Raw genomic sequence first — 12,933 nt, forward strand, 5'->3', positions numbered from 1 at the left:
ACAATGAGCCATCACAGAATGACTTGTCCCACTTGTAACTCAATATAATAATAACTATTACTCCTCATTATATTCATTTTTCTATTAAGACTATTATGTGGAATAAAACTATTACAGATTATCATGCAGATACATTTAAAATGCAATGAAGAACAGACTTGTTTTATGAAAAATATTTTATACAAAGAGATTTAACAGAATCCAAAGATCACATCAGAGAGCAGCTGCATTAACCTAAAGTAAAAACCTTCATTTAAAAGAAAAAAACAAATACAATTAAGGTTTTAAACTTTCTGTCAACAGACTGTCCCAAACAAGACCCAAGTCAGCAATTACCTGATGATATACTGTATAGAGCACCTATCATTCACAGGTTGCTTTCAATATAAACAAACTGCAAAGGAGACAGAAAATACCTCTGTCATCACGTCTGTTGAGCTTTGTTGTGCCTTTGGCAAGAAAGAAAAAAAAGAGTGGAGGAGGTTGCGTGACTAAGAAGGAGGGAATATTCCTCCCTCGCCTCCGCTCCTGTCCTGTATGAAGATGGTCTGCTCTCTCTCTCTCTCTCTCCCTTTTCTCCCCCCTGATCTCTCTCTTTTTTTTTTTCCCCCTCTGTTCCTGGTTCTGCCCTCGGGGCTCGTGCTCTGGTTCACTGACAAATGCTGCAACCCTAGAGCGGAAAAGTCGTCCAGAGAAGTTCACCGAGACGAGCCCGCTGATTTGTTCCCGGGGAAAAGGTTACACAAACACGCAAATGAGCTAAAGGTTTATGTCAATCAAAAAAAAAAAAAAAAGACAGTCACCAAAGACAGTCCATCAGTTTTCACGATCTAAGACGAGAAAGAAGAAGCAGCAGCAGAGACTGGGTGGGTTTTTTTAGACTCGTTACCATGGAAACCATTGTTTTGCCCTCTTCCTTCCTGCCTTGCATTCCTCCCCATACAATACGATGAAAAGTAAATTGCCTTTCAACAAAAGCAGATTGAGAGTGGCGTATGAAAAGAAGAGGGTGAAGACTCGGGCCCGGCTGAAAAGATGCACAAGAGGAGCTGAAGAGACGTCCCCCCCCCCCCCCCCGCGAAGGACCGAGCGGAGCTGGAACCTGCCGGAGCACAATCACTCGCTGGTCATTCTGCGCTCACGAGGCTGCACGTTACCTGATATCAGGTAGACAGATTTTTATCTCCGACTCCCAGCAGCTACGAGCCAGACGGGAGGAGTATTTAAAGAGTGAAGAAACAACAGCCGCCAAGATTAGATGTGCCGCTCAACAAAGCCCCAGAGCGTAGATGTGCTGTTGCCACCCTGATAATCCCCTAAAAGCAAAAAAAAAATAAAAAATCCGCAGAGGATGTCACGTGGTTGCTGCTTCAATACATGTAGTCTCACCTCACCTTCTTAATTGAGCTTCGCCGCGCCTTTTATAACTGCCCTTGTTCAATTCATGAACGATGAGTGACTCAATGCCTCGTGTAATGCTATACTTGTCTTCTTCAGCTGAGAGGAAAGGCATGTTGTGTACCTGTACTGTGCATTTATTTTAATTTTTTTAAAAAAAGGGTACAAACTCAAACACCCAGGTGCGTGTCATAAAGACCAGCCCTCACGTCAGCGCTGTACAGAGTAAATACATCACTAACAAGAGAGAAAGAAAGGCATGTACTCACAGCTCTTCCAGATACGGCAAGTTCTTGAACACATGCGCCGGGAGCTCGGTGATGTTGTTCATGCTCAGGTCACTGTGGAAGACAAAAAAGAAAGACAGTTTCACTTTAAAATGTTTAACGAGAACACTTTTGTACTCTTTCAAGTTGAAGTGAATTATTCCCTTGCCCTTTAAAACTGTCAAGTCCTTTTTTACCCTGAGTTTAAAAGTGTTCCAGTTGCGTTTTACTTGAACTATTCATCAGAAACTCAGTTCTCATAACGTCTTTTATCAAATATCATATGAAGATGATCCCTTATGGCAGCGTTGCGTCTTTGACTGTGCCTGCATGAGTCCAACCTCAACAAAAAGAGGCCTGAAAAAGCCCTTCTCTTTAGCCCCGGGGATCTTCATTTTTCAAATCAACAAGTAAAGATAGGCATGTAGCAGCATGAAAAATATGCACACAAGACTTGATTCGCTTCCCCACCTAACCTAATGCGAGTATACGCTACGTGTTTACATCTCCATAATTATAACTTTAAAAAAAAAAGCACACATTACGGCTTTAGGGAAAGTAGTACGGTTATATAACCGGCATCAAAAAGTAAAGAGGCTGTCACAGTGTTAACAAAAAAACAAGAATGCAGTGGGAGCTCATTCGGGTCTGGTCTCCCTAATCTTGATTAAGAATTCACAAACCTGCTTCAAAGAAAGAATCCCTCTAGATACCACATGTGAAGAGATGGCACAATCAGGACTAACAAAAAAAAAAAACATCCGGGATTCACCAGTGAAGAGCCCCCATGTACCCCCCCCCCCCCCCCCCCCCTCCCTCCCCTTTCACTCTCCATCTGGCCATCTTGAATTTCACTGCCAGATCTCTCTCGGACCTTGTGTGTGGGCCCCTGAATCCTACAAGGATCATATTGCCCTTCCTCTGCAAACCCAAATACACACACACACACTTGCACAGAAGCCTTAAAAGGCGGGCCCTGACAGAACCCTCACCTATGTCCCATCTCCACTTACCTGCTTATCCAATTACCATATAGACTATGCGGCTACAACAACAGTCCCATCAACAAGCAGCCCCTTCTTATGGTTTTTTTTTCCTACCCCGACAACATTTTTCGGTGGAGTTCTGCGCAACCACCGCTGCCAGATCCGCCACCGCCGTTGGTCAGATGGATACATCCGTAAACCACATTTTAAACCGTTTTGACTAAATCTTCCACTGGCTGTTGACTGGTCTCAACCACATGCAGGGCTGGGGAGTATGGGAGGCCTGCCCTGCGAGACTCTATCACACACTTCCTCCCTCCCTCCCTCCCTCTGCGTCTGGCTGCTTTACTCATCAAGGTCCTGGCCTGTCCCCCCGGTAAGACAGATTGAAGAGGACACTAAAAATGCAGCTGTGATAAATGGTGACAAGCCTAAACGCTTCTACAAACAGGTCTCTGTGAATTCTTATCCCATGTGCCATTTGGCTTCATTCGTAGCAGCGAGGACGCAAAATAATAATCTGAAAGCGGAGTCAAAGAATATACGGCTGCTAATGTGGACCATGACGTAAAAAATGTACTTCTAGGAATTCAAACATATATTAATCTCCGTATATCGGTTACGTCTTTAAAACTTCCATCCTTGCTCCGACGCAAAACGTTGAAGATTTGTCTCAAAACATCTGCAGACAACAGACGGCAAATCTTTCCGCAGACGTTCTCAAGACAGCTTTATGGTCACAACCTGGGGCCAACTCGGCTGCTTTGACGCGATTTCAAATAAAACACATGATGAGTTCAACAAAAGACGACTATCCACAGAGAGGTAAACACCAAAATAGGCATAAATCTGCAGCCAGACTTAGACTTAGATAGTCGACTCTGCAAGTCTTACAATAACCTCAAGCTGTAAGGTCACATTTACGTCTAGTGAGCGTACCTGTTGCACTTAATACACCTGATAAATCTTATCTGTTGGGAAACTGTAAAACGACTATCTACAGTATTAAGATTAATTATTACACTGCCATCACTTATACAGATCTCTCCCTAGTTGTCTAGCTCCCTTGCCTCGGTACCTGAACCAGGACTTTGAGTTAAGCCAAGACGGCGGGAACAACTCCGACATAACTAAAGTGGCGCTCGCTGGTTCCCATGAAAAGCTTCACCGGAAGGACATGAGTGCAGCACTTCACAAGTCAAGCCTGAATGGCAGCACACTTCCGAAAAAGAAGAAAAAAAAAAAAGAGGCGGTCCTGTGGTCTCGTAAAAGCCAAATCCAACATGCATGTTACAAAACATAGTGGAACCCAGACAAAGGGTTCTTCCCACAGTCATCATTATGGGATTCAGTGTAATAACAGGCGGCCGTAGAAAAGTTGAATGGGTAATATTATTATTTTTTTACAAAACACACAAGTAGCAACTTGTGAATGAAGGTGACGTCAAAAAGCCCTCAATTTGAATTTCTTTAAATTTTAATACGGCACACGTTGGAAGGTATGCAGGCATTTCCATTAAGGTTCACTTGTAGCAGAGCACAAAGAGAAAGACCTGTTGCCATGGATATGTGCAGCTAAATAACCTTACACGCCGACGGTAGTTACAGGTTACAGTACATCAGAGTAAGAGTAGCAACAACAAAAATATAGATTATATCTAAGTTCTAAATATACTACTGCAAACAGGTCTTATCTCGCGAGCCGTTTGGCTTCGTTTTAAGCAAAACAATAATCTGAAAGCGGTACGAGACACGCTCAGAGTCAAAGACTATATACGGCTATAGCTAAAACTATGTACGGCTGGACGGCCAATTAAACGGAAAATAAAAAATGTTTCCTGTCGAGGTTCATCAGCGGCTTGAAGACGGTAAGGTCACCCACTCACTGATTCAGATGCTAATTAATTCCCCTTTTCTGCAAGGATCGGTGTACTATCATTAGTCGGGCAACAGATAATTAACCAGAAACTTTTCTATATAACGCATTAAATCATTTGAGCTATTTTTATTGCGACCATCGGTTGGCGTCCAGTCTGCTGCTTTTTAATTAAATGTTGTTTAAATTCTGAAAATCTTTTGGGTTTTAGATCAGAACATCATTTATGTGGTTTTCTTGATCAAATAATGTGCAGACACGAAGTAGGCCTACATTCAGGCAGCAGAGAAATGTCAACATCAAGTCTACGTCGTGATTGACGGCGATATTCTTTGTTATACAGGCTCCTATTTGACATAAGACGCATTTTAGATGTGTTTCTGAGCCGTCCGTCTGATTGAACAGACACTTTCATTTTATCCATTACACCACTGACCTATATAACAGCTTTTACTTAACATGTGCCTCGTACCTGCAACCCTGAAAGTCGTCAATCCAGCAATAGTGACAAAATGTTAAAAGGGAGTCTAAAAATGTAGTTAGAGTTGTTAAATATTCAAATATTGTGTCTGTACAAATAGTAAATCACAATTCTGCTTAGGCCAGCATAAAACTATACGACAGAAATCTCAGTTCTTCCAACGAGGGATGTCCCAATCACCATTTTTGCCCCCCCGATAGTGATCTTTTAATAATAAGTATCGGTCGACTCAATGCCTGATTCAATCTTAAATAAACAAAATGTCCTTCCCTGGAGGTTCATAAAGACGTTTCTTATCTTACTTATTCTTCTGGATCGTGTGTACACCGTGGATTAAGCCCAATGAATGGGGCTGTCAGAGCTAATGTAGCGAGGAGAAGGTAGCTCATACCTTGGCTCCAGAAAACCTGCGTTCTGTGCTAAAGAAACGGGCTGGTTTAACTCCGTAACCCTCTCTGGAAAATGTCTTGCCTCAACAATGCCTTGAGGAAACGTTGCTTCTTCTTCTAAAGGCAGCGTTTTTGTTGTTGTTGTTCCGGTGCAACCTTTGCCTGAGCTTTCTTTTGGGGGAGGAGGCTGTGACGAATCAAGTTGATGGTATTGAATATCAATCTCCTACTACCACCTCATGCAAAGTACTTCAAAAGAATAGACATGTTTAGTCACATTATTTTGGTTCTTCTTCTTCTTATATTTTATTTTTGGCAGCTTTGATGCTAGCCAGCAACGAAGAAGAAGATGCTTTGATGCTACAGGGACGTGGTTTTGGGTTTACGGCAGAACTAAAACAAATAACTACAAGCCCGATAGCGATTCCATTTTAAAAAACACCTGGATCGGCGCATACACTGATCTCCTGATACAGATCAGGACATCCCCACTTCAGAAAGCAGACAAATTTAGTCACGTTCTTTAATGTTTACAGCAGCTGTAAAACAAATATAAAAGATCGGTCTTGGCTGCGAGTTCAATCCCATTCAGTCATTTAAAAAGAAATGCCTTGATCGCCTGACACCTATTTACGAAAGGCAATTAGAATCAGTCATGGTCTTTAGTATCCCGGTTTTGATCGGGTTTTTGAAGTATCCCGTTTTTGTGTTTGTCCATGTAAACACCATATCCCGATTTCAAGAAACCCGGTTTTGCCACCTGGAGTACTCCGATAGAAGCCGGGATACTGGAGCATGTATACACCTTATCCCGATTTCTGCAGGCGCGAGTGACGCCAAGCGACGCACTAGATATACAAACAACATGGCGGCAACGAGAACTTCTCACTTTTGGAGCGACGAAGAGACAGAATGATGTATTCAAATCTGTTGCGGAAAAGCTACGTGACGCTGGTTTTCCACCTCGCTCCGTTGAACAAGTTAGGTCGCGTTGGAAAACATTGAAAAAGACGTAAAAGATAGGATGCAGCGATCGGAAAAAGCGGGTTTCTGGTATTCATCACGTATACGGGGATATGAATAATCGGGTTTCTATGTGTTCCATGTAAACACCATATCCCGGATATGCTCAAAGCCGGGATAAGCCTCAAAATCGGGATACTAAAGACCATGTAAACGCAGTCACTGATGCTAAGGATGTGTGTGTGCTACACATGGTATATGTCCACTGAGTTTAAGTGAATGACGCAGTGACAAACAGTTTCGTTTTGTCAAATGAAACAAGACGTCCACCGCTTTGTCGTCTACCTTAATAACTTTCAAAAACATGAACGATCTGGGACCAAAACTCCTCGATTTGCTTGATTATTTGATAAACACTGAATAAAATGCATCCAAGAGTGTTAAAGAAAGGCAACTGGACTTGTAGAGTTTCTGGAAGAGGTTGTGCCACTCATCCAAGTAGAGTCTTCAGAAGCTTTTGGATATACCACGACCTGGACGACTGAGGACCTTCACAGACACATTGAATACAATGAATACTTGACATTGGACAGTTTCCGACCATCATTTAGAAAACTCTCACATCCTCCTCAGCTACTCTGAACCCTCACACACTTGTCTGTCTTTGGAATCTTATCTTTCAAGCATTTAATCAATGTTAAAAATGAACTAGAATGAAGAGTTTGCTTATTAATACTACCCAACATTAAAAGTTCTTTCTGTACAGATGACTTAAGTGAAAAGCCTAAAGCACACAATCTTTAAAGCTTGTATTAAAACTTAATTTCTTAAAAACTGGTCATTAACATTGAGAAAACCTGAAATCGTAAAAGGAAAACAGGGCAGAGGACTCTGAGAGGGGAGGGAACCTTAATATTCCCATCTACCGCTCATCCTGTTTGGTGAGCGGGAACCACTGACTGGCTCCTTTCACCTCCGCTGACCAAGAACAAAAGTATCATTCAGTTAAAAATGGATTGAGGGCACCAGTGGTGAAGCCGGCAAGCTCCACCAGCAGAGTGCAAGACCCCCCCCCCACCCCGACACTACCCCTCGGTTTTCCTCTAAACCTCAGCCTCGTTCACGCTCTGAAAGGGATCCAAGATAGCTGCAATCAACCAACGTCGCGCTCCCTTGAAACGCACAAGAGCTCCTGCAGACGTTATGCGCTAAAAATGAAACCTGTGCAAAGGGGGGGAGTCAGTGACAGGTAAACTACATACCACCACGAGGAGTGTTTGCTTTGTTTCTGGCTGAGGGGGCCTCATCTTTTTTTCTCATCTGCTAGTTCTGTTCTGTGACAGGCCTGTTTCCATTACAGAAGCCAGAATTTAAGCCCCTCTGGGCTGTAGGTACGAGTCCACGCCAGCACTGTCATATGATTTACTGCAAAAATCTGCAGCCTTTTTTACAAATCAACAGAAGATACACAACAATAATCTACAACAGTTTTGTGCGCTTGTAATGGGGTAAAGCCTTTTTTTTTTACCTTTACACACCTGACCCTCACTAGACTTCACTTTTCTCGCAGGTTTCTACCTTTTTAAGCATCTTATATATATATGCCGCCCCGCTGATTCTAAACGCACGACGACAACAAAACAAGTCTTGCAATGACAAAACATGAGATTCTTCCTTTTACACATGAGCACACCATTGTGTGTGTGTGCGCATTAGCCTCGGGAGAAGGAGCCCTTGCAGCTGCGATGTGTCTCACTAATCCATCATGATCCCTAACCCCACTACTCCACATACAAAAGACAGAGGGAGTGGGAGAGGACAACTAAAGTTCAAGAGACCAGGAGAACAAATGGGAGAAGGACACAGAGAGGGACAAACAACCTTTTTTTTCCACATACTTTTAGGAGCCTAAAGTGAATCCATTAGGCTGTTTAGTGTTTAAAACCTGCCACGGAGCGTTTGGGTTACTACGTGCGGGGCGGAATCCGCGCAATCTTAAAAACAACACGCCGTTTTCTTAATTTTAGCATAAAACTGGATAGCGAGGGATAGCGATATCGCTCCGTGTTCTGATCGAGACGTCAGGCGGCTCGTGATAAACCGAGGTTTCTCGTGCCCAGAGTCTCGGCTCCGAGCGCAAGGCCTAAACCGACATGCACGCGCCTCCTCTGTTTAGTTTACCTCACACTTTCTTAACAATGTGATTTCAAGTGGCACGCCGTCGGGTTCTTGTGCAGCGAGGGCTCGGGCCAACATTTTCAGAAGGTAGCAAAAGCGGCAGAAGAGCTTCCCGCTAACCAGAGCAAACTGTACAAGTTTCAGGACGTACACTGCAGGTTATGTTCCCAAGCACATTCTGAGTAGGCGAGTGCTCTAACATAATTACTTCTATTTGTTTTTGGAGGGAGCACAGTCAGAGGTGGTTACTTTAGTTTGCGATTAACCCAGACGTTGTGTAACTGTTTCGACACAGGGCAATCATCAACTGTATCTGCACCACTCCGCTCAGACTTAATCTACCTGGAGCCCATTTTTCCCAGAAAGATGAGCGCCCCGACTCGAAGCGGTACACTCTCTGATGTTTAACTAATCTTTACGCACCAAACAAACACGCTGGCTATCATCTGTGCATTCCTCACGTAAATGTAGCCCGATTTATGACCTCAGTGGTTCGTGCATAGCTCAGTGATTTGAGTGAGAGCACTTTCTCCCCTTACCTTTGGGTAAAATTCACAAATTATGCTTTTAGTAGCTTACCCAGGAGCCGGTTAAGTCCTCGAAAGGTACTTTGTTGTGATCCAACATTGTTTGACGATGAAAATAAGAGAGACATATGTAATATTTCCCCACATTGCACTGACCACTACCACAGCTTGCTCAACGAACGTTCAAGTAGAGAAGAAATGCAGAAATAACAAATTTAAATGCTGATCTGGTCAAGTAAGACAACAGTTTTAAAACAACGCAGACGTTTTTCAGTTTACAAAAGCATTTCCAAAGATACACGCTCATGCTGGACTGCAGGGAACAATCAAACGTGATGGGAACATAGCGTGCGGTCGCAATTAGGGTAAATCATCCTGGTTATAAAGTAGAGAAACACCTCTTCAACGTGTCTAGAGTTGACATCATTTGTCAATTAACAATGCTCAACATACACTGATTCCAGTGCTCACATGGGAGATGTTATTGCTTTATTTTTTAATTGTAGACTGTTGGTGGAAGGAATCAAGTAATTATCCGACATCAGTTTAGATCTAGTTATGTTTTTTTTTACATTTTATGGACTGCTGGTTCAGTTTAGAAATCAGCCAGAAGTAGCAAGAAATGTCAGTGACAAATAACCAAAAGTTCAGAGCATAAAAACTCAATCAAATGAGCCCTTTTGCAAACCCGGAGGCACAAAATACAGACTTTCCGTCTTTAACAAAAAGCCTCGAAATGATTCATTGAACATCGCTGCCAATTGGTTTTCTCCAGATCCATGATTCAACTAGTTGACTAAGCTCTAAAACGTTTACTTTAAAAGATAACAAACGCAGTCATGAGCTGTTCGTTCACGTCTACTACAACACGAACAGATGATGTGCCGATTCAATACCGTCGGAGTTAATAATGTCATCTTGTCAGTGCAATAAAAAAGAGGCTGATGGCAATTTTTCAAGCTTAAACTGTGAAGATTAACTGAACCACTTGCATGTACCTTGAGAGTTTTGAGTTATTTGCACTCATTTGCCAGTTCATTAGGTACACTAGTGAGAAATGAATGCCTTCTGCTGTGACAGTACTGCGCTAAATCCCCCTTCGTGACTACTATAATGCTCAGTTGATGTTGCAACACAGTTGGAAAGGTGGCAATGATCAATGTGGAGGATGTAGTTTGCGGTGATGTCAAACTGACTAAAATCAGGTTGTCGAAATAACAGAAACATGTGTCGGTACACACAAAATACAACCGCGCTCCAAAGCGGCAGTCTCCGAACTGAAAGCAGTCGAATCAATGGCTCTCTCTCTCTCTCTCTCTCTGAAAGTTTAAACAAATGATGAATACCATACCCTTCGTGAAGACAAGATTTAGAGCCGAGGCTGCTGTTTGACATGTGGTTTTCACTAATGAACTGGCAAGTGAAGTGTTATTTCGTGCGTTGTGCCGCAATAACAACAAAACAAATGCGTTGCATGCAATAAAAAAGTATGGAAGCTATGTCAACACGGTGCACATTCCTGATTAAAGTTGTTGAATCAGACATAAACTAAGCAGCGGTTCTTGTTCGTCGAGCATGGAGTCAGGAGCCAAGGTTTAGTTATATTAGAATGTTTTCATTTTCAATAGTGTATTTAAAGAATTGGCAAGGAAGGTTAGAAGCCGTTATTCTTCTTAAATAAGGCTGGAAAGACAATTAAACATCCTCATTAGGACATTTCCTCCGGAGGAGCTATTTGTAGAAAGTTTACCCGGTGATGTTGAACGCACCATCATTCACTTGCTACGTAAACACAACAACATCCCACACAAGGGTCTTGATAGTGATGCATTTAAGTGCACAGATGAGATCTGTTGTTTTTTTTTTTTTTGGTTATAGTTCGTGGATGTTTGGTTAGCACTTACAGGTAGTAGGTGAAAGTACTGAGCCCAGACGGGACGGTGGTCAGTCCTCTCCCGGAGCAGTCTGCACCCCCATCTTCATCGCAGCTGCATGAGGGCGAACAAACGGCCGTCGACTGCCCTTGACCGGCGGCGACGGGACGAAGGAAACACCACAAACACATCCAAAACAAGTCCAAACGCATTTTTTTTTTCCTTTAAGCGGTGAAAGTACAAAAAAAAATTTTTTAAAAAATAAATAAAATAAAAAAATAGGTAAGGAGAAGAGAGAGGGTGGGTTTTGTTTGCGGTTTAATCTCACTCCGGACGTCGACTTCTCGTGCGGCTTGGTTCGGGGTGAAGGCTAACCGACGCTTTTCAAAACATAACGTCCGAACACTGACATCCACGAGCCCGGCCGGGGGCTAACGGCTGGAGCTAGCTTAAAACGCTACCACCGCTACCACCAGCACCGCCGTCGAGGACGAGCCGTTCACCTTGCTGCTGCTGCTGCTGCTGCGAAACATTTCTCAACACCGCGTTGTCGTTTTTTTCTCCCCCCACAAGTCCGTGAAAATAAAGTAGCAGCGACAGGAGCGGCAGCCTACCTTGCGTTTTTTTGCGTTTTCGCTGTCCCATTAAATAACTCCCCCCCTCCTCCAAAAAGAAAAAAAAAACAAATGCGTCGCTAATAAACGGGCCGGTTAAAACATCGAGCTCAAACCACACACCGGACAATCGTGATGTTTCTTTTTTTTTTTTTCTTTTTTTCTTTTTTTCGTTTCCTTGCAGGAGCTCACCGTCAGCTTTCAGCCATTCCTCACGTTCCCCTCCTCTCTCTGCTCCTGACATCAACAAGCATGCTTTGCAGCTCGGCAGGCACCCTACCGGACAACCTGCAGCAGCACTGGGCCCGGCCTGTGTGTGTGTGTGTGTGTGTGTGTGTGCAACACGGGGGGAAAAAAAATAAAAACCTGCACCGCAACGTCAGAGTGCAAACCACACTGCACTCCGCTCTCAGAGATGCGCAAAAACTAAGCAGGTATGCACAGAATGCGCAATCCAAACCAGCTTTATTTTGTAAAGAACCCCAAAGTGAAGCAAAGTGCAGAACAGAACAAATATATTAAAGGGGAACTACTTTTTTTTTACAACCTGGACCTTATTTCTGGCATAAAATACGACCGTTTACTCACCCATATAACTATCTGCGTATATCCATATAGTGGGAGTGACTGGGGCACCCAAACGCAGCCTTTCAATCAGTGTTTTTCAACCTTTTTTGAGCCAAGGTACATTTTTTTCATTCCACCAACCAAAAATGTTAAAAAAAAAATAAAAATGTAAATCTGTAGCCTATATTAACAATATAAAGTCATTCTTGTCAAAGTGTCTTGAATAGGAATCAAATAAACACAAAGAAAAAAGTCTTATATATATACACACAGACACTCAACAATGGCATATTATTTGCAGATAATTAATTTGTTTTCAAAAAATGTTTTTTAGCTCAATTAGGTGAAAGTGGATAATTTCCCACGGCACACCTGACGATCTCTCACGGCACAGTGGTTGAAAAACACTGCTTTAAATAACGCACTATCTGCCGCCAAACTCGTTCATTTCACCAATATTTTGTTATCGTGCGCCTGTTGAGTCTGGAGTTACCTGTTATCATCATCCGTGGGTCTGTAGATTGACCTAAAGACCCCGGGTGATGTCTTCCGACCTGGATGATGTCATCTCGGAGCGCCGCTTGCACCCACAACAGTCGGCTTGTTTATCTGTAATTTGCGACTACTGCTATAGTTCGTCCACAACCTCAGAATCGGAAAAAAAAAAAAATTCAGCCATTTTGCAAAAAACTTGCAGATGATGATAACAGCTAACTCCGGACTCAACGGGGAATAGCGTGTTCTCCCTGTGTCTGCGTTATTTAGAGGCTGCGTTTCGGTGCCCCAGTCACTCCCACTATATGGATATGCGCAG

At 43.0% G+C, this 12,933-nt stretch overlaps 1 protein-coding gene across 1 annotated transcript in view; it reads right to left on the reverse strand.

The window, feature by feature from the left end:
• lgr4 (leucine-rich repeat containing G protein-coupled receptor 4) overlaps positions 1–12,088 on the reverse strand; it is a 33,879-nt gene extending 21,791 nt beyond the window's left edge. Inside the window, exons 1-2 of the mRNA XM_084541974.1 lie at positions 10,969–12,088; positions 1,668–1,739 (exon numbers count right to left, since the gene is read on the reverse strand). Coding sequence (XP_084398100.1) covers positions 1,668–1,739; positions 10,969–11,150 — 254 coding nt within the window. The 5' untranslated portion in view covers positions 11,151–12,088. The remainder of the gene's footprint in view (positions 1–1,667; positions 1,740–10,968) is intronic.
• Between the last annotated feature and the right edge of the window lie 845 nt (positions 12,089–12,933).

The sequence above is a fragment of the Chelon labrosus genome, assembly GCF_963514085.1.
Source record: "Chelon labrosus genome assembly, chromosome: 3".
Taxonomy (NCBI): domain Eukaryota; kingdom Metazoa; phylum Chordata; class Actinopteri; order Mugiliformes; family Mugilidae; genus Chelon; species Chelon labrosus.